This window comes from Diceros bicornis, chromosome 1 (assembly GCF_020826845.1).
Source record: "Diceros bicornis minor isolate mBicDic1 chromosome 1, mDicBic1.mat.cur, whole genome shotgun sequence".
In the NCBI taxonomy this organism is placed as follows: domain Eukaryota; kingdom Metazoa; phylum Chordata; class Mammalia; order Perissodactyla; family Rhinocerotidae; genus Diceros; species Diceros bicornis.
In genome coordinates this window covers 91,094,731-91,121,051 of record NC_080740.1, presented here as the reverse complement: position 1 = coordinate 91,121,051, position 26,321 = coordinate 91,094,731, and the positions used below count along the sequence as shown (strand labels likewise).

Here is a 26,321-nt window from a genome sequence, read left to right as displayed (position 1 = left end):
TACCGCACTGAACTCTTAAAAATGGCTAAGATGGTAAATTTTATGTGTTTTTGACCACAGTAAAAAAAATTTTTAATTACAAATTCAGGAATGCAAGAAATAGTATGTTTCTCATTTTTAAATTTTGTGTAACCATCCTGACCTCACGCCCCCAGTCCACAAGGCTGAAATTCCTCGTCACCTCCTCCTCAGGCTTGCAGAGGTTTCCGGGTCTCAAGCCTAACATAGCACTGAGGGGCTCCCTCCCCATGCTGACGAATGTCTCCTCTCTCTTTTTCTCAGAGGCTCTTCCTCCTCTCCATCCAGGACTCCCCCTCAACAAAAAGCACTGCTCACCCGGGGCCGCCTCTGCTTTTCTGCCCTCTCCCAGTCCTGGGCCAGGGGCGCACAAATGGGCCTGACCACCTGCTGGAAAACAAGAAGGAAAGAGGGAAACCCACACAAGGTTTTCAGTAAACCAGCCTGCCTCAGACCTGAGTCCTGGCCAGTCTCTGCCTCTCCTCTCTGGTTGTTCTGGGAATTTTTGAGGGGTTTTAAGGTGAACTTTTACGGAAAAGAGCAGTGCCTTGTAATAGTCATAGCCTGTGGTTCTTCTTTTTTGTGTGTGTGAGGAGATCAGCCCTGTGCTAACATCCCCCAATCCTCCTCTTTTTTTGCTGAGGAAACATCCGTGCCCCTCTTCCTCCCCTTTATATGCGACACTGCCACAGCATGGTCTGACAAGCGGTGCGTACGTGCGCGCGCGGATGTGAACCGGGGAACCCCGGGCTGCCGCAGCGCACTGTAACGCTTGCGCCACCTGGCGGCCCCAGCCTGCCGCTCTTCTGCCTGCCGGCCCAGCCCGGATCCCGGCATGCAGTGGGTGGGCACGAGAGACAGGGGTATAAAGTGCTGTCTACAGTTGCGGTCTAGTACACACAGCCTCACTGCGCATACCTTTTCCTCTGGCCCCTGAGACAAGGAAGGAAGAACCGGGGGTAGCTCACCTAAGAAGCAGTGAAAACAGGGGCTGAGCGGAGACGAAGGGGCTCAGGGATGTTTGCAGGGAGCGCGAGGAGAGGCCACGGGCGCGAGGACGGGGACGAGCGAGCGCTGGCCGGCCTCAGCCCTCCACCCCCAGGGCGAGCTGAGCTGGGCGCTGGGCGCAGGGCGGAGCGAAGGCCGGACCTCGGGCTCGGGGCAGAGGGCTGGACGGCGTTCGTTACCCAGAGCCCTCTCCTTCGGCGTCGCGGTCACTCGGGTCTCGGGGCCGACATGGGCGGACGGGGAGAAGGCCAGGCAGGATGGTCTGCATCATAAATTCAGAAAGGCTTAAAACATGGGGACGGAGGACTAGATACTGAAAAGACTGTGCGTTGGCGGGCCCATCATCTGCAGTAAATCATGAGACACTTATAAGCGCCTCCCTCGAGCTGTGGGGTAGGGAGGTACCAAAGGTCTAGCAAGGAAGGTAGGACGGTAGATGGACAGGACGGTGCCTTTGAAATGCCGTCACAGTGCCTTTATGTGGTGTGTTGTCTCTGCTGTTTTAGTTCAGTGACTATTAAAAACCATTTGTCAGGGCTTTCATAAGATAACTCCCACCCTCAGCCTTATTTTTCTCCTAAGTCTGAAGTTTCTCAGCTGCAAACTCTTCTGCTTCAAGAGATTCCAGGTAGTGAATCTTTTTGACTGGGGAAGCACTAGTGAATGAACAGATGAACAGATAATTGAGTAACTGAGTGAGTGAGTGAGGGGTGACAATGCAGCCAACAGGGAGCAGCCAACAGAGAGCATCCAGGGGAGCAGGGGCGAGGGAGGGCAGGAGACCTGGTTTCTCCCCACTCCTCTCCCCTCCTCCAGCCAGCAGGTGATGGGCAGGCTGCCCCCAGGAGCTACTCCGGAGTGGGCAGGTGGGCCAGCAGCAGGCAGGCTGTGCCCAAGCCCACTGGCTTCCCTTCTCAACAAGTGTGTCCTTGTTTTCCTGTCTAGGCCCCACTGGACGGCGCGGCAAGCCTGGAAGAAGAGGCGATCCCGGTGAGTCCCAGGTTCTCTCAGTTCCTAAACCTAGGCCTGGAAGTCTGCCCTTGACCTGGGACCTGGCTGGAGGTGCCAATCCCGGTACCATCCCATAACTCAGGACCCTCGAACCCAGCCAGTCTTCTCTCCGTTCCACTTCCAGCCACCGTCCCCAGGGCCGCAGTGCTTCCTGACATCCACAATTCCAGTGACAATGCCCTCTGTGCCCTTGGCCACTCCTTGAATCTCATTATCAGCCTAAGTCTCTAGTCTCCCACTCTGAAACGGCCTCCTCTCTTTGTGGGAATTGATGGTGATTCCACCAGCCCACAGTCTCTACCATGGGTTCCTCAACACAATACGATGGTTCTCCTGTGTGTGCCCAGACTTGGCCTGTCCTTCCCTTGGCAGAGCCACCAGGAGGAGACTCTTCACCTTCCTTCCATACGACCTGCAGACTCACCTAGAGTCACCGCCAGTCTCCCTCCCGCCATCTGCATCTCACACACAATGCACTCACTCTGCACATCCACTTCCCCCCGACTCTCAGTGAAGCTTCCCTAAGAGGCGTCCACACACCCCAACCCTTGCTCCAGCTCCTCCACCTTGCCTTCCATTCATCCCAGCCCCTCCAGTCTCTTTTCACTGTCACCCCACTTTCATCTTCTTGGCCAAAGTCACAGCTGACCTCCTCATGGCTATGCCACAGATGCGTTGCTGTCTTTATCTTCCGTGACCCGCACTGTTGGACCTCCCCCCGCCAGTATTCCCAGCTCAGCTCTGGCCTGTGTTTCCTCCCACATCTCTGACCCCTTCTTCTTTGCCTTTTCTATAGGACCCCGCTTGCCTCTTAGATGAATCTGCCCTTGACCCTCTTCTCTCCTCTGTCCCACCCCAGAGGCTCTGGCTCCCCCATGATTCTGATGACATTCTTGCCCCACTGAACCCAGCACCTCCCCCAACCTCCTCTCCTCCAGCCCCCTGTCTCAGGGAGGCGACATCAGCCACCCGCTTCCCTGTGCAGACACCTGGGCATCATCTTTGATCCCTCCCTTCCCCATTCCCACACTAAGTCCCAGTCCATCTCCTCCTCAGTACATCTTGGACCCATGCGCCCTTCTCTGTCCTCACCACCACAGCCTCTTCCGCTCTCACCACTCCTCCCACTGTGTCCCCCACCTCCAGCCTCACTGTGGGGGTCCAGGGCTTTCCCACTCTGAGCCTGCACTCTTACATCCTCCCCTGCACAGAATGCCTTCTCCTCTACCTGGACTCTTACCCCAAGTTCATTACACTTTGTCCTGTAAGTCTTGCTCAAGCATCTCCTCCAAAAAGCCTTCTCTAACCTCTCTGGCTGGGGGCTATTGCACAGAGCAGGTTCCGGGAATGTAAATGCACAAAACAGTGGATGAATGAATGAATGAATGAATGCACACATGCTCAGCCCCTAAGCAACTTCACAAGAAGGGTGTGGTGGTGATGCCAGAGGGGCCCACCACCAGGACCCCGGACCAGTTGGGCCCAGGGGTAGTGGGGCAGCTTCTCTCTGAACCTCAGACTCTTCTCCCTGGTGCTGGGCATGGGCTTCTTGCCCACTGTGTGCTTGCATCTTCTAGTTCGTTATAAAGATGGCTTGCGGATAAACTCCCTCGTGTTCACTGGTAGGAAATGCCCTTTATGGTTCTCTGTTTGCTTTGACTTCCAGAAGCTGAAGGCTGTTTTGTATTTGATTGCTACGGATTTTGTGTGTAATCACCACCACCCACCCTCCCCCCACCGTCAGCACCGCCAGCCTGCCAAATACACACGTCACCACTCAGTTCTCATTTCTTCCTCGTAAAAGCTTTTATTGCCTTTTATTGTAAGCTCCTGACATCCTTTTTAGAAGGGTATGAGGAATACATACTGACTTTTTTTAGGACAATATATAATATTACTCAATTTACTCAAAAACTCATTAGAATTATGACTCTAGTTTACAACAATCTAAAAGTCAAAGAAAGACGAGGACTTACTGGGCCTCTAACACTGCACTGGGTCCTTTCAGTCCTTCATCTCCTGTGAGCCTCACAGAGCCCTGCAAACAGATGAATATGTTATTATCCCCATTTTGCAGATAAGGAAACTGAGGCTTCACGAGGAGAAGTGCCTTATCTAAGGGGTGGGCAGCACCTCCTCCCCTTCTCTGCCTTTCCCAGTGGTGTCCTGATTCTCTGTCTGTCAGAGAACTGTGAGCAGCACAGAGCAGATGTCCCTTTCTGCTTAGCTTTGGCTGGGCCTCGTGTTTATTTTGAGATAGTTTCACGCACATGGACATCCTGGCTCTGGCGCCTTCCCTTGTACAAACAAGAGCTTCTCCTGTGACCCAGGGAGAAAGGCTCTTTTGGCCCTGTGGGCCAGTAATCTGGCTGAGATACATTCCTGTGGCTACTGCAGACCTGCAGACAGAGCTGACCCTGCCTACCTTGGGGAGGAGTCCTCTCTAGCTCCTAGTGGGAGCCTTTGTCTGGAAGATGCCTCCATGGCCCTGCAGTGTTTATGCATCTCCATCGTAATGGAATGGATTTCTCACTTCCCCACTGGCCCATCTCTCAGCTGGGGAAGCCTAGCACTGCCCTTGCACTCTGGGGTCTTCTTGCTAGGGACCTTGGGAAGGATCCTTTCTCCTTCTAGACACCTCTTTCCCCAAGAGTGTTCATCACTCTCCTCACCTCCCTCAGCCCCAGATACCTCCCTCTCTCCCAGCATTTCCTGCACTTGGTTGTGGTGGCTTGCTCTACAAACTTGTCCTTCTCCTCCACCAGAGCATGGGCTTCTCAGGGTGGGGGCTGGGCCCCCAGGCCATCAGGAGATGGTCAATAAATGCTTGCTGATGGGAAGAGGGGAGCAAAGGGAGGAGGGAGGGAGAGAGAGACTGGTGGGCAAATGCAGGATGAAGCGTTAGGAGGTGGGAAGAGACGGGGATGAAGCGTTTGCATGCTGCTTGGCTGTGCCTGTACCAAACCTGCAGAGACAAGCGGAGGCGCCCACCAGGTCTCCACAACTGTAGCCTTAGACTAGCAGTCTCAGTGCTAAGTGTTTCTATCCTCTCTGGCCCCAAGACACCCTTTCTAAACGTCCAGTGGAAGAAACACTTCTTGAATAATTTATGAAAGACTTGCAACAACCCAAGAAACGTTTATTCAAGAAAAACTTATGAATGTTGCTAAAAACAGTGAGGTTTGAAGCATTTTAGCTTGCCCATCTCCCCAGCCCCATGGTACCCTTAAAAAACCATCAGCCTTGCTACCACAGTACCTGTGAAAAGTAGCAGCCGCTAGAGGAGGCAAAACAGGCTTGAAGCTCCTGAACGTTCCTTCCCAGAGCGTTGGCACTGTTTGACCTGTCTGCCAGCTCCCTAGAAAAGCGTGCACACGGGACTTGTCTTTGTTTGACTGGATGCAGGCTCGCTCACTGGGAAAAGCCCCATCTCCAGAGAGCTTGCCAAAAACACTCGGCAGCAATAATTTAACATCACAACTGCCTGTGGTGGTGATACCAGCTGGAGCAAACAAGAAGCTGACTCAAAAACTTAAATGAAAATCTAGGGGATGAGCTGTCCAAAGGGGCTTTGAAAAGCTCCAGCACATCCTGGGAATCTAGAAGGCACATGCATGTGCAGGGCTCCGTGCATGTCCGCGGAGTACCTCGGTCCCTCACCTCTAGCTGACCTGCTCTGCTCCAGCAGGCAGTGAAGGTGACAGCAGAGTTGTAACCTGGCAGAACACTGAAGTTGTGCTCCAACATACACAAAGAGCCCCTTGGCACAGAGTGGGAGACTTATTGGATCAGAGCATTAAAGGAAACCTCTGTCTAGGCTCACCATTAAGCTAACCAAGCAGAGAATTCAATAGCTGCACATGACAAAGGATACACACTTTAGAGAGTTAGTCCAGGAAAGCCACTAAACAAACAAAGAGTAACAATAACAAATCCTGAAAAGGAGGAGCAGGATCTAATTTCCATAGTCGCCACTTTAAATTATTTTAAATGGCCAATTTTTAAGAGAAAATTGTGAGACACACAAAGATACAAAAAAGTATGACAATAAAAAAGGGAAAAAAGCAGTCAATAGTAACTACCTGTGAGGAAGCCCAGACGGACTTGCTGGACAAAGATTTTATATTAGCTATTTTAAATATGTTCAAAGAACTAAAGGAAGCCACATCTAAAGAATTAAAGGAAGGCACAACAATTATATGTCACCAAATGGAGAATATCAATAAAAACATAGAATGTATAAAAAAAAACCGAACAGAAATTCTGGAGCTGTAAAGTACAATAACTGAAATGAAAAATTCACTAGAGGGTCTCAGCAGTCGATTTGAACTGGCAGAAGAAAGAATCAGCAAACTTGAGAATAGGTCAGTTGCAATTATTCAGTCTAAGGAAGAAGGAAAAGAGCATGAAGATAAATGAACAGAGTCTGAGAGACCTTTGGAACATGATCAAGTGTTCCAACATACACATAATGTGGGCCCCAGGAGGGGAGAAGAGAGAGAAAGAAGCGGAAGAAATATATGAAGAGATAATGGCCAAAACCTTCCCAAATTTAAAGAAAAACTTTAATCCACACATCCAAGAAGCTCAACAATCTCCAAAAAAGATAAAGTCAAAGAGATCCACACCTAAGCATATCATAGCCACATTGCCAAACAGAAAATGAAAAGAGAATCTTGAAAGCAGCAAGAGGACAATGATCATCATAGAAAAGGGATCCTCAGTAAGATTGACAGCTTATTTCTCATCAGAAACCATGAAAGCCAAAAGGCAGTGGGTTGATATATTCAAAGTGATGAAAGAAAAAAATCCTGTCAACAAAGAAATCTATAACCAGCAAAACTGTCTTTGAAAAATGAAGGGAAAATTAAGACATGTCCAGATAAACAAAAATGGAGAGAATTCATCACTGTCAGACCTGACCCACAAGAAACACTAAAGAGATTCCTTCAGTCTAAAATGAAAGGACATTAGACAGTAATTTAAGTCCATACAGAAATAAAGAGCTTCAATGAAGGTAACTACATAGGTAAATATGAAAGACAGTATAAATATATTTTTATTTGTAGCTCTTTATTCTGATTTAAAAGACAGTTGCATAAAACAATAATGATAAAACTGTGTTGATGAGCTTATAATGTGTAAAGTAGTGATTTTATGACATTAAATAGTACAAAGAAGGGGATAACAAACAGAGCTATATTGGAGCAAAGTATTTGTATACAACTGAAAGTAAATTGTTTTTTGGGGGCGGCCCCATGGCTTAGCGGTTAAGTGCGTGATTTCCATTGCTGGTGGCCCGGGTTCAGATCCCAGGCGCGCACCGATGCACTGCTTCTCCGGCCATGCTGAGGCCGCGTCCCACATACAGCAACTAGAAGGATGTGCAGCTATGACATACAGCTATCCACTGGGGCTTTGGGGGGGAATATAAATAAATAAAATTAAAAAGTGTGGATTTATTAAAAAAAAAAGTAAATTGTTTTTAATCCAAACGAGATTATTTTAAATTAAGATGTTAATTATAATCCCCAGGGGAACCACTAAGAAAATAACTCCAAAAAAATAGAGTAAAAGAAACAAAGGAATTAAAATGATACATTAGAAAATATCTATTTAATGGAAAAGAAGCAGTAGTGGAGTAACAGAAGAACAAAAGAAGCATAAGCCATCTAGAAATTAAATAGCAAATTGACGCACATAAATCTTACCTATAAGCAATTACATTAACTATAAATGGATTAAACACCCCAATCAAAGATAGAGATTGACAGAATTGATATAAATAAATGAGTAACATGATCCAACAGACACTCAACATTATTAATCATTAGGAAAATGAGAATCAAAAACACAGTGAGATATCACCTCACATCCATTAGGATGGCTACTATTAAAAAAAATCAGAAAGGTGTTGGCAAGGGTGTGCAGAAATTGGAACCCTTGTAAACTTAGTGGAAATGTAAAATTATGCAGCCAGTCTGGAAAATAGTGTGGGGGTTTCTCAAAAAATTAAAAATAGAATTACCATATCAAGCAGCAATACCACTTCTGGGTATATATCCAAAAGAATTGAAAGCAGGGTCTCAAACAAAAATTTTATACCAGCGTTATTCACAATAGCCAAAAGGTAGAAGCAACCCAAATGTCTATCAATTGGCAAATGAAAAAACAAAATGTGGTATTTACCTGCAATGAAATATTATTCAGCCTTGTAAAGGAAGGATATTCTGACACATGCCACAACAAGGGTGAACCTTGAGGTCATTAGGCTAAGTAAAATAAGCCAGTCACAAAAAGACAAATATCGTATGATTTCACTTATTGAGGTAACTAAAATACTCAAACTCATAGAAACAGAAAGTAGAATGGTGGTTGCTAGGGGCTGAGGGAGGGGGAATGAGGAGTTATTGTTTAATGGGTACAGAGTTTCATTTTTTCAAAATGAACAAGTTCTGGAGATTGAATGCATAACAATGTGAATATACTTAACACTAACTAAATTGTACACTTAAATATTTTTAAGGTCATAAATTTCATGTTATGTGTGTATTGATACAATTTTAAATTTTTTAACTATTTTTTTAAAAAGCATGATCCAACTATATGCTATCTATAAGAGACAAACTTTAGACTTGAAAATACAATGGGTTGAAAATAGATTGCTGGGAAAAGATATCATGCAAGCAATAACTGAAAGAGAGCTAAAATGACTATGCTAATATCAGATGAAATAAACTTTAAGACAAAAATTATTACTAGAGACAAAGAAGGACACTTTATAATGATAAAAGAACATGTAACAATTATAAACTTATGTGCACCTAACAACAGAGCCCCAAAATACATGAAGCAAAAACTGACAGTTAAAGGGAGAAATAGACAGCTCAACAATAATAATTGGAGACCTCAATACCCCACTTTTTTTGTGTGTGTGAGGAAGATCAGCCCTGAGCTAACATCCATGCCAATCCTCCTCTTTTTTTGCTGAGGAAGACCGGCCCTGAGCTGAACGTCTATTGCCAATCCTCCTCCTTTTTTTTTTCCCTTTTTCTCCCCAAAGCCCCAGTAGTTAGTTGTATATCAGAGTTGCACATCCTTCTAGTTGCTGTATGTGAGATGCCACCTCAGCATGGCCGGACAAGCAGTGCGTCGGTGTGTGCCCGGGATCTGAACCCAGGCCACCAGCAGCGGAGTGCACGCACTTCACCACTAAGCCACGGGGCAGCCCCAATACCCCACTTTTAATAATGGATAGAACAAATAGACAAAAAACAACAACAGAGAAATAGGAGAAACAACAAAAGAAGACCTGAACAAGACTATAAATCAACTAGACTTAACAGACATCTATAGAATATTCCAATGAACAACAGCAGGATACACATTCTTTTCAAGTGAATATGGAACATTCTTCAGTATAGATGATGTTTTAACTGTAAAACAAGCCTCCATAAATTTAAAAGGATTGAAGTCATATAAAATATGTCCTTTGACCACAAGGGAATTAAATTAGAAATCGATAACAGAAGGAAATTTGAGAAATTTACAAATACAGAGAAATTAAACATTACACTTCTAAATAACCAGTGACGCAAAGAATAAATCATAAGGGAAAACAAAAAATACTTTGATATGAATGAAAATGAAAACACAACATACCAAAATTCATGGAATATAGCTAAAGTAGGGCCTAGAGGGAAATTTATAGCTGTAAATACTCATATTAAAAAAGAATTAAGATGTCAAATCAGTGACCTAGCCTACCACCTTAAGAAACTAGAAAAAGAAGAACAAACTTACACCAAAGCAAGCAGAAGGAAGAAAATCATAAAATTAGAATGGAAAGAAATGAAATGGAAAATAGAAAACAACAGGGAAAATCAACAAGTCCAAAAGTTGAGTCTTTGAAAAGATCAACAAAACTGACAAACCTTTACCTAGACTGACCAAGAAGGAAGAGTGGGCACTCAAATTACTAAAATCAGAAATGAAATAAGGGATATCACTAACAACCTTACAAAATGGAAGAGGATTAAAAAAGAATACTATGAACAACTGTATGCCAGCAAATTACATTACCTAGATGAAATGCACAAATTCCCAGAAAGACACAAACAAAACTGACTCAAGAAGAAATAGAAAATCTGAATAGACCTATAACAAGTAGAGATAAAATCAGTAATCAAAAAACTTCCTACAAAGAAAAGTCCTGAATCAAATGGCTTCACTGATAATTCTAACAAACTTTTAAAGAAAAATTAATTCCAATCCTTCACAAACTCTTCCGAAAAATAGAAGAGAAGGCAATATGTTCCAACTTATTCTATAAGGCCAAATTACCAGACAAAGACATCACAAGAAAAGAAAACTACAGACAGATATCTCTTATGAATATAGACACAAAAATCCTCAACAAAATACTAGCAAATGAATCCAGCAATGTATCCAAAGGATTATACATCATGACCAAGTGGGATTTATCCCAGGAATATAAGGCTGGTTTAACATCCAAAATCAATCAAGGTAACACACCATATTATCAAATAAAGGGCAAAACCACATGATCATCTCAATAAATGCAGGAAAAAGCACTTGACAAAATCTATAGCCTTTCCTGGTTAAAAGACACAGCAAATTAAGAATAAAAGGACACTTCCACAACTTAGTAAACACCATTTATGAAAAACCCACAGCTAACATCATACTTAATGGGGAAGTATTGAATGCTTTCCCCTTAAGATCAAGAACAAGACAAGGATTCCACTCTTGCTACTTCTTATTCAATATTGTATTGAAGATTCAATCCAGGGCAAGTAGGTAAGAAAAAGAAATAAAATGCATTCAGATTGAAAAATAAGAAGTAAAACTATCTCTATTTACAGATGACATGATCTTGTATATAGACAATTCTAAAGACTCCACAAAAAAATTTTTAGAGCTAATAAGCATGTTCAGCAAGGTTGTGTGACACAAGATCATTTTACAAAAGTCAGTATTTCTATACACTAGCAATGAAGAATTTTAAAATGAAATTAAGAAAACAAACCATTTACAAAATTATGAAAAAGAATAAAATACTTGGGAATAAATTTAACAAAAGAAGTACAATACTTATACACTGAACACTAAAAATATTGTTAAAAGAAATTAAAGAAGACTTAAATAAATGGAAAAACATCCCATATCCATAGATTGGAAGATAATACAATGCTAACATGGCAATACTCCACAAATTGATCTACAGATTCGATGCAATCCTTATCACAATCCCAGCTGGATTTTTTTTTTTTTTTTTAGAAATTGACAAACTAATCCTAAAATTCATATGTAAATGCAAAGAATTTTGAATAGCCAAAGGCTCCTTGCAAAAGTAGAACAAAGGTAAAGACCTCACACTTCCCAATTTTAAAACTTAATACAAAGCTTCAGTAATCAAGATAATGTGGTACTAGCATAAGGATAGACATATAGATCAACAGAATAGAATTGAGATTCCAGAAATAAATCCCTACATTTACTGTCAATTTTTTTTTGAGAAGAATATGAATACCATTCAATGGTGCTAGGACTACTAAATGTAAAAGAATGAAGTTGACCATACACAAAATTTAACTCAAAACATATCATAGACCTAAATGTAAGGATTAAAACTATAAAATATTTGTAAGCAAACATAGGAGTAAATCTTCATGACCTTGGGTTAGTCAAGGGTTTCTTAGATATGACACCAAAAGCACAAATGACAAAAGAAAAATTGACAAATTGGACTTTACCAAAAATAAAAATTCCTTAGAGGGGTTCAATAGTAGATTTGAACTGGCAGAAGAAAGAATCAGTGAACTTGAAGATATATGGATAGAGATTATGCAATCTGAAGATTGGAGAGAAAGCGGAATGAAGAAAAATAGGCTCAAAGAAATGCATGACAACTTCAAGCATACCAACATACATACAATGGGGGTGCCAGGAGGACAGAAAAAGAGAAAGGAGCAGAAAAAATTTTTGAAGAAATAATGGACAAAACCTTCCCAAATTTGCTGAAAACATATCAAAGAAACTCAATGAACTCTAAATAAGACAAATGCAGAGATACAAATCCAGATACATCACAGTAAATATACTGAAAGTCAGAGACAAAGAGGAAATCTTAAAGCAGCAGGAGAAAAATGACTTATCCATACAAGGGAACTCCCTCAAAATTAACAGCTGCCTTCCCATCAGAAACAGTGGAGGCCAGAAGGCAGTGGGATGACATGACCTATTCAAAGGGCTAAAAGAAAAGAACCATCAACCAAGAATCTTTTTTTTTTAAGTTTTTTTTATTGTGAAATTTTTGTTGTACATTTTTGTTTGTCAGTCACCATGTAAGTGCATCCCTCCACCCCTTATGCCCACCCACCACCCCGCTAGCCCCTGGTAACCACCAAACAGTTCTCTCTATCCGTGTGTTGGTTTATCTTCCACATATGAGTGAAATCATGCACTGTTTGTCTTTCTCTTTCTGGCTTATTTCACTTAACATAATACCCTCCAGGTCCACCCATGTTGTTGCAAATGGGACGATTTTATCTTTTTTTATGGCTGATTAGTATTCCATGGTATATATAGACCATATCTTCTTTATCCAATCATCAGTCAAGGGACACTTGGGTTGCTTCCATGTCTTGGCTATAGTGAATAATGCTGCAATGAACATAGGGGTGCATAAGCCTCTTTGGATGGTTGATTTCAGGTTCATTGGGTAGATACCCAGTGGTGGGATAGCTGGATCATAAGGTATTTCTATTTTTAATTTTTTTTTTTTGTCAAGTCACATATTGCTTTGTGTGTGTGTGTGTGTGAGGAAGATCAGCCCTGAGCTAACATCTGCCAATCCTCCTCTTTTTGCTGAGGAAGACTGGCCCTGGGCTAACATCCATGCCCATCTTCCTCCACTTTATATGGGACGCCGCGACAGCATGGCTTGCCAAGAGGTGCATTGGTGCGCGCCCAGGATCCAAACCGGCAAACCCCGGGCCGCCGCAGCGGAGCGCGCACACTTAACCGCTTGTGCCACCAGGCCGGCCCCTCTGTTTTTAATTTTTTGAGGAGTCTCCATACTGTTTACATAGAGGCTGCACCAGTTTGCATTCCCACCAGCAGTGGGTTAGGGTTCCCATTTCTCCACAGCCTCTCCAGCATTTGTTGCTTTTTGTCTTGGTGATTATAGCCATTCTAACGGGTGTAAGGTGATATCTTAGTGTGGTTTTGACTTGCATTTCCCTGATGATTAGTGATCTTGAACATCTTTTCATGTGCCTATTGGCCATCTGTATATCTTCTTTGGAGAGGTGTCTGTTCATTTCCTCTGCCCATTTTTTGATTGGGTTGTTTGTTTTTTCGTTATTCCGTTGTGTGAGTTCTTTATATATTATGGAGATTAATCTGTTGTCAGATATATGGTTTGCAAATATTTTTTCCCAGCTGGTGGGTTCCCTATTCATTTTGATCCTGGTTTCATTTGCCTTGTAGAAGCTCTTTAATCTGATGAAGTCCCACTTGTTTATTTTTTCTTTTGTTTTGCTTGTCTGAGCAGACATGGAATTCAAAAAAAAAACCCTTTATGGCTGATGACGAGTAGTGTACTACCTATATTTTCCTCCAGGAGTTTTATAGTTTCAGGTCTCACTTTCAGGTCTTTGATCCATTTTGAGTTAATTTTTGTGTGTGGCGAAAGAAGATGGTCTACTTTCATTCTTTTGCAAGTGGCTGTCCAGTTTTCCCAGCACCATTTATTGAAGAGACTTTCCTTTCTCCACTGTATGTCCTTAGCTCCTTTGTCAAAGATTAGCTGCCTGTAGATATGAGGTTTTATTTCTGGACTTTCAATTCTGTTCCATTGATCTGTGTGTCTGTTTTTGTACCAGTACCATGCTGTTTTAATTACTATCGCTTTGTAGTATGTTTTGAAGTCAGGGATTGTGATGCCTCCAGCCTTGTTCTTCTTTTTCAAGATTGCTTTAGCTATACAGTGTCTTTTGTTGCCCCATATGAATGTTAGTATTCTTTGTTCTATTTCTGTGAAGAATGTCCTTGGGATTCTGATTGGGATTGCATTGAAAATGTAGATTGCTCTAGGTAGTATGGACATTTTAACTGTGTTTATTCTTCCAATCCCAGTGCATGGAATATTTTTCCATTTCTTTAAGTCATCTTTGATTTCACTCAATAAAGTCTTATAGTTTTCATTGTATAGGTCTTTCACTTCCTTAGTTACATTTACTCCTGGATATTTTATTCTTTTTGTTGCAATTGTAAATGGGATTGTCTTCTTGAGTTCTCTTTCTGTTAGTTCGTTGTTGGTATATAGAAATGCCACTGATTTCTGTAAGTTGATTTTGTACCCTGCCGCTTGGCTGTAGTTGTTGATTATTTCTAATAGTTTTCCAATGGATTCTTTAGAGTTTTCTATATATTAGATCACATCATCCGCAAACAGCGAGAGTTTTGCTTTGTTGCCTGTTTGGATTCCTTTTATTCCTTTTTCTTGCCTAATTGCTCTGGCCAGAACCTCCAGTACTGTGTTGAATAAGAGTGGCAAGAGTGGGCATCCTTGTTCCTGTTTTCATGGGGATGGCTTTCAGTTTTTCCCCATTGAGTATGATGTTGGCTGTGGGTTTGTCATATATGGCCTTTATTATATTAACGTACTTTCCTTCTATACCCATTTTGTTGAGAGTTTTTATCATAAATGGATATTGGATCTTGTCATGCCTTCTCTGCATCTATTGAGATGATCATATGGTTTTTATTCCTCGTTTTGTTAATGTGGTGTATCACATTGATTGATTTGCAGATGTTGAACCATCCCTGTGTCCCTGGTATAAATCCCACTTGATGATGGTGTATGATCTTTTTAATGTATTGCTGTATTTGGTTTGCCAATATTTTGTTGAGGATTTTTGCATCTATGTTCATCAGGGATATTGGTCTGTAGTTTTCCTTCTTAGTGTTGTCTTTGCCTAGCTTTGGTATCAGGGTGATGTTGGCCTCATAGAATGTGTTGGGAAGTGTTCCATCTTCCTCTATTTTTTGGAATAGTTTGAGAAGGATAGGTATTAAGTCTTCTTTGAATGTTTGGTAAAATTGTGCAGAGAACCTATCTGGTCCAGGACTTTTATTTTTTGGGAGGTTTCTGATTACTGTTTCAATCTCTTTACTTGTGATTGGTCTATTCAGGTTCTCTATTTCTCCTTGATTCAGTTTTAGGAGGTTGTATGAGTCTAAGAATTTATCCATTTCTTCTAGATTGTCCAATTTGTTGGCATATGGTTTTTCATAGTATTCTTTTATAATCTTTTGTATTTCTGTGGTTGTCTGTTGTAATTTCTCCTTTTTTTGTTTTTAATTTTATTTATTTGAGCCTTCTCTCTTTTTTCTTGGTGAGTCTGGCTAAGGGTTTGTCAATTTTGTTGATCTTATCAAAGAACCAGCTCTTTGTTTTATTGATCCTTTCTACTGTGTTTTTAATTTCAATTTCATTTATTTCTGCTCTGATTTTTATTATTTCCCTCCTTCTGCTGACTTTAGGCTTTGTTTGTTCTTCTTTTTCTAATTCTGTGAGGTGTACTTTGAGGTTGCTTGTTTGGGTTTTTTCTTGTTTGTTAAAGTGGGCCTGTATTGCTATGAGTTTCCCTCTCAGGACCGCTTTTGCTGCATCCCATATGAGTTGGTACAGAGTATTTTCATTTTCATTTGTCTCCAGATATGATTTGATTCCTCCCTTAATTTCATCAGTGATCCATTGGTTGTTTAGTAGCACGTTGTTGAGTCTCCACAGTTTTGTCACTTTCCTGGTTTTTTCCTTGTAGTTGGTTTCTAGCTTCTTGGCTTTATGGTCAGAAAAGATGCTTGTTATGATTTCAATCTTCTTAAATTTATATAAGCATGCCTTGTTTCCCAACATATGATCTATTCTTGAGAATGTTCCATGCACACTTGAGAAGAATGTGTAATCTGCTGTGTTTGGATGGAGTGCTCTATATATATCTGTTAAGCCCATCTCATCAAGTTTTTTCGTTTAAGTTCATTATTTCCTTATTGATTTTCTATCTGGGTGATCTGTCCATTGATGAGAGTGGGGTGTTAATATCCCCTACTATTATTGTGTTGTTGTTAATATCTCCTTTTAGGTTTGTTAATAGTTGCTTTATGTACCTTGGTGCTCCTGTATTGGGTGCATATATATTTAAAAGTGATATGTCTTCTTGGTGGACTGTCCCTTTTATCATTATATATTGCCTCTCTTTGTCTCTCATTACCTGTTTTATCTTGAAGTCAACTTTGTCTGATATAAGTATGGCAACACCTGCTTTCTTTTGTTTGCCATTAGCTTGGAGTATTGTCTTCCATCCTTTCACTCTGAGCCCTGTTTGTCTTTAGAGCTGAGATGTGTTTCCTGGAGGCAGCATATTGTTGGGTCTTGTTTTTTAATCCATCCCACCACTCTGTGTCTTTTGATTGGAGAGTTCAGTCCATTTACATTTAGGGTAATTATTGATATATGGAGGCTTGTTATTGTTATTTTATCGCTCTTTTTCCAGTTCTTTTGCATTTTTTTTGTTTCTCATCCCATGTGTTTTGGACTACAAATTCAGTTTGGTAGTTCTGTATGGGAGTTCTCTTAGTTTTCTCTTTCTTTATCATGTGTGATTCTGTTCTGATTATTTGGTTAGTGGTTACCATGAGGTTTATATAAAAAATCTCGTGGATGTGATAGTCCATTTTTTGTTGGCCTCTTATTCCCTTAGACTAAGTTGATTCGATCTCTTTCCTCTTCCCCTTCTAAGTTATTCTTGTCACATCTTATTCCTTCTTGTGTTGTGAGTTCATGTTTAACATGATGAGCTTATATTTATGCTTGGTGCTTTCCTTCCCTTGATCTTTGGTTTTATAATTAAGTGTTTGCTAATCTATATTGATAGAGGACTGCAATTTTTTCTTGTTTTGTTGACCTATTTTCCTCCTTGTTCAAAACTTTGAATCCCCTTTCTCTTTTTTTTCTCAGGGATGAGGGTCTTCTGGAGCACTTCTTGTAGTGGGGGTCTTGTGGCAATGAACTCCCTTAGCTTTTGTTTATCTGGGATAGTTATTATTTCTCCATCATATCTGAAGGATGTTTTTGCTGGATAGAGTATTCTTGGCTGAAAGTTTTTTGTCCTTCAGAATTTTGAATATATCGTTCCACTCTCTCCTAGCCTGTAAAGCTTCTGTCAAGAAATTGGCTGAGAACCTGATAGGAAATCCTTTGTGTGTTTTGTTTTGGTTTGGTTTTTTGTCTAGCTGCCCTTAATATTTTTTCTTAGTCATTGACTTTTGCCAGCTTTACTACTATATGCCTTGGAGAGGGTATTTTCGTGTTGATATATTTAGGAGATCTATTGATTTCATTCACTGGTATTTCCAGCTACTTCCCCAGGTTTGGGAAGTTCTCAGCTGTCATTTCTTTGAACAAGTTCTCTGCTCCTTTTTCCCTTTCTTCTCCCTCTGGAATACCTGTAATCCTTTAGTTGGATTTCCTAATTGAGTCGGATATTTCTCAGAGAGTTTCTTCATTTCTTTTTAGTCTTAGTTCTCTTTCCTCCTCCATCTGGAGCATTTCTGCATTGCTGTCCTCAATATTGCTAATTCTTTCCTCCATATTATGAGCTCTGATGCTTAAGGCTTCCAGATTTGTCTTTATCTCCTCTATTGTGTTTTTCATCTCTAGGATTTCTGATTGGGTTTTTTTTTTATAGTTTCAATCTCTTTTGTGAAGAAACTCCTGATTTCACTGAATTGTCTGTCTGTGTTTTCTTGTGTTTCATTAAGCTTTTTTATGATGGCTATTTTGAATTCTCTGTCATTAAGGTTATACATTTCTGTGCTTTCCGGGTTGACTTCTGGGTGTTTGTCATTTTCCTTTAGGTCTGGAGATTTAATATATTTTTGCATAGTGCCTGTCGGTGTTGGCTTACTTTTCCTCATAGTGAAAATATATGGTCGCAGTTTCTACTTGCTGCCGCTGGGTGGGGGTCAAGGGCTGTGTATTCTGGCCTGCCTCAATCCCCAGGCACTCTCATCAGCCCCTGGCTGATCTGAGGCGTGGCTGAGTGGAGGCTGCTGGTGGGGGAAGCATGGTAACAGCTGGATCTGGAGCATGGGAACAGCTGGGAGTGAAGCGCAGCTAGGCCGAAGCAGCTGCAGCTCAGATGCAGCTGCAGCTGAAGTGCCACTAGGCCAAAGAAGCAGGAGCTGGAGCACCATTGGGCCGAAGAAGCTGGAACTGGAGCTCACTGGGCTGAAGAAGGAAGAGCTGGAGTGCCGCTGGGCCAAAGAAGCTGGAGCTGGAGCACCGCTGGGCCAAAGAAGCTGGAATTGGAGTGCAGTGGGCCGAAGTTGCTGGCACCAGGTCAGCTGGAGCCTGAGCACAGGCCAAGCTGAAGCAGCTGGAGCCAGGGTGGAGGGGGTGGTTAAGCTGAAGGAGCTGGGGATGGGGCACAGTCCAGCCAAAGGAGCTGGGGCTGTGGCACAGTGGAGCCGGGGAAGCTAGGGCCATGGCTTGGTCCAGCCGGAGCAGCTGGGGCTGTGGCATGGTGGGGCCTGAGCTGCTGCTGCCTCTGGTGCGGGGGCGCAGGCTCGCCTCGCTGCTGGTCGGGCCTGGGCACCTGGGGGCCACTGCCTGTGGGAGTGGGGCGTGGTCATGCTGCCCCTGCTGGTCAGGCCCGGGCACCTGGGGGCTGCTGCCTCTAGGGACAGGGCTGAGCTGAAGCGCTGCTGTGCTGAAGCACCAGTTGGGTGGGTCAGGTTTGGGGAGGGGCGCTTACTTTCCCCTCCTGGATCTCAGAGGTTTCTTGCCTCACTGTCGCTCTCTGCTCTCCTGAGGGGCTAGCTTGTTGAAACTACCCTCGCAACAGTTCCACTTCCTCCATAGGGGGATCCCCACGGGCTGTGAGGGGTCGTGGAGAGCACCAGTTTTCACGCAGCGAGCCACCTCTCCCCACCCCTGAGAGCCCCGTGGTCTCAGTCTCTGGGTCACAGTCCTTGGGGAAGGAAGGGAGCTCCTCTTACCTCCTTCCTCTTACTCTGGGGATTCCAGCACCTCAGTCGTCATGTGTATGGCTGCCTGGGTGCCTCAGACGTCCCCTGTGTTGTGTGAATAGCATCTGTTGGAATATGAATGTCCTTTTTGTTCTGTCTTGTGGGGGAGAGTTCAATGGGGGAAGCTCACTCCGCCATGACAACCAAGAATCTTATGTCCAACAAAACTGTCTTACGAAAATGAAGGTTAAATAAAATTACATTATGGTGATGATTGCACAATTTTGTGAATATGCCAAAAATCACTGAAGTGTATACAGTCATGCTCCACATAAGGACATTGCAGTCAATGATGGACCACATGTACAACAGTGGTCCCAGAAGATCAGTACCATAGAGCCTAGGTGTGTGGTAGGCTGTACCAGCTAGGTTTGTCTAAGTGCACTCTGTGATGTTCACAAGGATGAAATCGTCCAATGGCAGGTCTCTGAACATATCCCCATCATTAAGCAATGCATGACTGTACTTTTAAAAGAGTGAATTTCATGGTATGTAAATCATATCTCCATAGAGTTGTTATTTTTTTTAAAAATCCAATGTGTTTACTTTCCACTAAGGCTTCTAATCAGCACCACTGCCAGCCCTGCACAGTGTCTGAGCAGGATAACTGCTAGAGCTGACCTCCACACCCAGGCTGGCCTGCTTGACCCTGAGTTCTGGGGATGCGGCCTCGTACTTGACAGGGCCACCACAGCCAAAGTGCTGGAGGCCCACTGAGGTGCCATTTCCCTACGAGGCTCTCTAAACCTGTGTGCAACATAAAACCAAACAAGGGAAAACTACCATCTGTGTTTCTCTTCTCCCTACCATCTAACGGGGGGGGAGGGGTGCACGTGAGTGTGTCTGTGTGTGTGTCTGCACATGTGTGTGCATGGGAGAGAGAGAGAGAATGCTCTACTTCCAGCCAGCACTAGTCTCGGTGCCTCTCCCGTGCCACTGCTGTCCTGAGCACCCAGGACTCCATCCTTGTGGCAGTCCAGAGGAGCAGGGATGGTTACTCCCCACGTGCCACAAGGGCAGATTTTGCCTCAGAAGGGACAGGCACTTGCTCAAGATCTAGAGCTCATCAGCTGGAGAGCCAGGATTCAGAGGTCTGAACACTCCCGGACAGTATTGGCCCAATTAAATCCAGGGCCTGAGGCCTGGGTTAAGTGCCCAGTGCACTAACTCATTAATGGCCCTCGATTTGCCACCCTCCAAGCCTCATTTCCTCTACCTGCATACTCAGTTTAAAAGCCCGTGGCCCATTCTGCTCCTTTGGGGAAAGCCCCAGAGAAGCATGGCTGAAGGTCGTTGTCCTCGTGGTAGGATGGGTTTCCAAGGGTCAGGAGCCAGGGCCTCTTCACCTGAGCTGGCTGAGTGGAGAGAGGCAGAGGGCTGGGTCAGGAGGGCTGGGGCAGAGCAGGGGGTGTTGGGAAGAGCAGGGAGCAGGCAAAGCTGGAGTCCAGAGTCTAGGCACAACACAGAGGAGCAAGTGTGGGTTGTGAGCAGGGACAATGACCCCAGCAGCCTCAGGCACCAAGGCCAGACCTCACCTCCTGGTGTGCGGGCCGGGCACCTGCCAGGCTGTGGGAAATATCCTTGCCTGTTTGCTTTTCCAGGAATACACCCTTGGGGAAACACTCAGGAAATGATCTCAAGGCAGGCGTTGTGGGCCCCCAGACCCTCCACCCTCTCCAGCTTCCCTGTCAACAGCAGCTCATACACCCTCCTAACCTTGAGGTGTGAGGGGCGTGGCTCCCAGGTTGGGAAACCCTGTTGGGCCACATCAGTTCAGTTAAAGAGGCCACAGAATCAATGACCCTCTCTGCCCATTTTATTTATTTCCCAAGTCATCTGTCTCTTATCTAATTGCTCCCACATTCCTGACAGCAAGTCAACAGATCCAGCCAATGCCTGGAACATATGTCTGAAATCTGTGCAGAGTGGGGCCGGGCCGTCGGGGGGCAACCGCGTGGCGGGATGGGGGCACTGCAGCCCACCTCACTTTCTGAGCGGGGCCGCGGACAGCCTGAGCCAGGCCCTCCACCCCACCCATCTACTCCTGGCTGCCCAGCTCGCTGCAGGCCGCAGATTCCATGTCTAGAGGCTGCAGCAGCCACAGCACAAACCCCGCACAACGAAGTTGGGTGCTGAGGGCTTCAAAGAGGTGACGGCCTGCCAGGTGGCTCGGCACTGCTGCCCTTCCTGCCCCTCAGCCATTCAGCACATGTTTACTAAGTGCCTGGGCCTGCAGGCCCTGTGGGACAGGCAGCAGCGGACGGTGGGCAACCGGGCAAACAGGGTCCCAGCTCTCAGGGAGCTGCCTTGCTGGTGGGGCTGACAATGAACAACACACAAACAAATGGATTTAATAATTAGACTGTGGAGGGAGATAACGAGGGAGCTCTGACAGAAACCAGTGGGGGCTGGGAGGGAGGAGACGTCTTCAGATTTCACGGTTATGGAAGGCTTTTCCAAGGTGATGGCGATGGAGCCACGGCCTGGCAACCGTGGTAATGAACATAGCAGATGTGAACGTCCTCAGGCCGAAGAGAGCTGGCCCCTTGGGGAATGGAGAGAGACTAGTGGAGCAGCGTGGTTGCTGAGGGTGACGGATCGGCGAGCGGGATGGTGCGGGAGAGCTGTGCAGGGAGTTTCCACGTGATTCCACGTGTAACGGGAAGCCCTGGGGAGGGGTGGGCATTTTAAAAGCCTCTCCAGCTGGTGGGGTTGGGGTGCCCAGAAGGAGTTGGGTTTGAAGGCTGAGATGTGGTGCCAGTGTGAAGTGATGGTGGCCTGGTGAGATGGTGCCAGCAGGGCCCGAGAGAGGTGGTGGCTTTGGGGTCTTTCGGATGGGCTAGATGTGGCCTGTCCCGCCAGCCACAGGATCAGTCTCTGGAATGCTACCATTCCCACTCTGGCCACCCCTCTGCAGATGGGGGTGGTCCTGGGGGGCTGGGATCTCATGCCTCTGCTCCAGCCTGGACTGCCCCTCACTAGCTGGGTGATCTCAGACGCGCCAGGCCCCACCCCCGGGACTTTGGAGGAAGCTCAGGAAATGTCAGAGCTCTTTCTGCCAAAACAGTTTTTCTCTGCCCCTTCATTAGGCTCGAAGTCAGACTGCCTGGATTCTGCCCAGATCAGTAGGGGACATGCTCCTGGGCATGTAACCTTCCTGAGCCTGTTTCCTTGTCTGTAAAATGTGCCTGGTGAGGTTGCAGCAGGGGTTACGTGAGATGGTTGGGGAAAGCAGACAGCAGCATTCCCAGTGCGAGGGAGTGATGGTTACTCTGGCAGCTCCTCCCTCGTCTCCTCTGGGCTGCACCTCACGTCAGGCCCCCAGCCTCTCGGAATGATAATCCCAGGCTGCGCTTTCTTGGAGGGAGCTTGGAGGTGAGTGTGAGGAAAGGCAGAAAAAGCTGGAGGACCAGACAAAACACAGAGCTTACTGCAGCCATTTTTAAGTTCAAGTTTATTGCCTTTTCTGAGTTGGACAGCTACACATGTGTATCCAAGGACATCAAAGAGTGGGTGGGGAAAAGTCAGTTTCTCCCTGCTATTCCTGTCCTCCTGCCACCTGTTCTCCTACTAGGAAGCAGCCCTGATGAGCACCTTCTTGTGTCCACACCCAGAGATCTTCCATGTTTACACAAAGTAAAGTCTACAGATTTTCTTAGCACAAATGGCTGCATATTAGCGTACTATTCCACACCTTTTTTTTTTAAGTGTAACAATATGCCTTGGTGATTGTTCCATGTCAGAACATAAAGATCTGCTTCAGTCTTTTTCACACTCGCATAGTATTCCATTTAGATAAGTATCCCATCCTTTCTTTAAGCAGCTCCATTTGTGCTGTTCCTAATGGTTTTGCTATCTCAACCAGTTCTGCAATGAGTCGTCTTATACACTGGCACATATATGTAAACACACCTACAGAATAAATTTCTAGGAGGATCACTGTTAAGGCAGTTGGCATATACATTTTAAGTCTTAATCAGTATTGCCAGATCACTCTCTAGAGAGTACCAGTTTATCCTCTCTTGGCCGGTGGGTGAGATGCCCGTCCTCATTTCCCTAAGGATGACAATAGGTCATCAGATGTTTTTCCTTTTTTTCTAATCTGACATGATTATAGTTTTAACCTTCATTTCTTTTATCATGAATGAGGATTTGCCTTTCTTTCTACACTTAAGGTCTATTTGTATTTTCTTTTCTGTGAACTCTCTCTTCATATCTTGTGAGCACTTTTCTATTAGGTTGTCAATGTTTTTGAGTTGATCTGTGTTTTTATGTCCAGGTATCTAACTTTTGTGACCTGAGTTAGAAATATTCTTCCCACTCTGGCTCTTGACTTCGCTTACAGTGCTTTCTGCCTCTCAGACTTTTTGTTTTTATATGGTTGGGTCAGACTTTTATTTTACAGCTTCTGGATTATGAACTGTAGTTGAAAAAGCCTGCCCTTCTCCATGGTTGGAAAGGAATTTTCCTCTAGGATTTTTATGACTTTTTTTAACATGTAAATCTTTGATCCTTTTGGAATTTATCCTGGTTCACACAGGGGCGTGGATCCAACTTGACTTTCTCCCAATAACCACAAGTCTGCCTGCCGCCCTCTGTTAATAGCAGCTCTCTTCGCACCAGTTTGAGGGGCTCACGTGGCAGGCGGGTGGGCAGATCACAGCCCAGAAGGGGCTTTGGATCCGGGGCTTTGTCCTAAGAACAATGGGAAAGTGAGGAGTGGGGGCAGGAGTGCCTTGATCAGATTTGCATCTTGAAAACGCCACTCTGGTCCCAGAGTGGAGACTAGAGTGGCGATGAGTCAGCATATTTGAAGGCATCTCTCATCCCAGGTGTGTCCCCCTCATTGCTAGTGGGTTCCAGCTCCTGGGTCTCCAGCCCAGGACATCTTTGCACTGAGTGTCCCCCTGCCTGGTGCACATTTTCCCGGGAATCTGCACAGCCAAGTCCTACACTTCCTTCAAGCCTTTGCTCAAATGTCACCTCAGGATGACGTCTACCCTGACCACCCCATTGAATACTCCAATCTGCCCCCCTTAGCACTAACAGCTCCCCCTTACCCTGCCCTGCTGCCTGTCTCTTTCCACGACACTTACTGCCTTCTAGGCGATGTACACGTTTATTATGCTTACTATGTCTCAGCGCTCTCCCTCACCAGAAGGTAAGCTCCTTAGGACAGGGATCTTTGTCACGGTCATTGATGTATCCCATGTGCCCAGAATGGCATCTGGCAGAGGGTGGGTGCTCAGTGAATGTCTGAGTAAAGAGTGACAAGGGAGATCCAGTAGGAAGCTGTAGCAATAGTCACGAGGTGGTGGTAACATGGATTAGGGTGTGGTATTGGAGAGAGACCTAAGTGGACAGATTCCAGAGGGACAAACAATGGCTGTGCTGATAGATTGGGGTGGGCATGGGGGAGCGTGTGTGGGGGTGGAGAGGACTCATCATTTTCCAGTGCACCAACCGGGTGGAAAGGGATGTCATCCACAGAGACCAGGAACTGGAGAGGAGCATGTGTGTGGGCAGAAGATCGTGAGCGTGACTGTGCATGTCTGCTTGAGGAATCTTGGGATTATTCAAGGGGAAAGGGCAAGTAGGCAGCTCACAAAGGGAGCCTGGGCTTCCAAGGCACCGTCGGGGCTGGAGATACACATTTGGAGCACTTCTGCCTCGTGTAGTCATGAGCATGATGAGATCCTCGGGGAAGATGGAGGGAGGAGACCGGTGAGCAGAGACCTGAAGAGAGGAAACCCTAGACATGCACCCTGAGGAGCCTCAGCCTGTGAGGCTGGGAGAGGAGCCTGAGTCAGCTGAACAGCCAGGGAGTGGGAGGAACCAAAGGAAGGGAGCGCTCAGGGGAGGGTGCAGTCCACAGTGTGGAGGGTGAGTCAGGGGAGGAGGGGTACTTGCCGGGCTTCCTGAGGTGGAGGCAGGTCCCTGGGCACGGTGAGAGCCATTGTGGTGGAGTGATAGGAATGGAATCCAATCTGGGGTCGCAAGGTGAGTGGAAGATGAGGACTGAGAGGCAGTGAGGGTGGCGCCCCTCCAGCAGGGGGGCTGTGAGGGAGAGAGGATGGCTAAGGCAAGAATAGACGGGGTGTGGAGCCAAGGACAGGCTTTTAGTCGGAGGCATTGGAGCCCATTTCAGAGTTGTTGGGAAGGGTCTGCTTGAGAGGATGGGCTTGACTGCCCAGCAGAGAGGGAGCGGCGGGTGCAAGCAGGTCCAGGGAAGGTGGAGGCCACTCAGCCCTTCTGAATTCACCTGAGAGGCATGGAGAGGAGGCCGGGCACAGGTGCACGCACGTGTGTGCGTGTGGCATCAGAAAGGTGGTGGCGAGTCCATCCAGTGGCTTTTCTTTTCTTTGTAAAACAGGGAGCGAGGTTGTTGGCGGAAAGTGCAAAGCAAGCTATATGGATGTCTGAGTGGCCAAGGCCCTGCCCCTCCCCTAGTGTAGTCCTAGGAGACACACAGCCCCCCATGTTACCATTCTTGGGTATTAGTACCATCATACACCAGTTTTTCAAGCCTAAAATCTTTGTCTCCTCTCTCTCCTTCCTCTAAGCCCCATGCACCCCCCACGTCCACCGCCTGCCATTAAATCAATGAGCAAGTCCTGTCTGTCCTCACCAATGAGGTTTCCTGACCCTTACCTCTCTCCATCTCCACTGCCGGCACCTGAGTCCGGGCCACCATCACCTGCATCCACTCTTGCTCCTTCGCATCACTCCTCCATGCAGAACCCTTCCATGCCCCCCGATGCTCTCCTTTGAATCAAGCCCCCTGGGCCAGGACATGGAAACAGGCCCTGTGCTCTGGCTGGCCCTGCCTTCTCCCCAGGCCCTCCCCTACTGCAGCCCACTAGGCTTTCCACAGCCCCTCAAAAGCCCAGTGGTCTTGGCGTGTTCTGAGCTTTCCCATCTCTGCCATGCTCCTCCGCCCCCCCCACCCCCCACCCCCAACAGATCATCATCCCTCACCCTCTGGACTCAGCCTGCCCTCCCGTCCTGAGTTGGCCCAGCCTGGCTCGGGTCCCTCGTTACGTGCTGGGAGCTTCCTGGGCTTCTCCCTGTGTAATTGTTTTTTCAGTATCTATCCATCCAAGGAAAATTCTGAGTCAGAAATCTTGCCTCTTGCATTCACCACTGGGTCCCATTACTTGCCC

The 26,321-nt window shown here is 45.4% G+C and overlaps 1 protein-coding gene and 1 pseudogene across 1 annotated transcript in view; one reads left to right on the top strand and one right to left on the bottom strand.

Annotated features, from left to right (window-relative positions):
• Positions 1 to 855, bottom strand: part of LOC131399732 (small ribosomal subunit protein eS8-like) — a 60,854-nt pseudogene extending 59,999 nt beyond the window's left edge.
• The window catches only part of COL23A1 (collagen type XXIII alpha 1 chain), a 319,908-nt gene that overhangs the window by 243,291 nt on the left and 50,296 nt on the right, over positions 1 to 26,321 (top strand). The window contains exon 3 of the mRNA XM_058547505.1: positions 1,972 to 2,016. Coding sequence (XP_058403488.1) covers positions 1,972 to 2,016 — 45 coding nt within the window. The remainder of the gene's footprint in view (positions 1 to 1,971; positions 2,017 to 26,321) is intronic.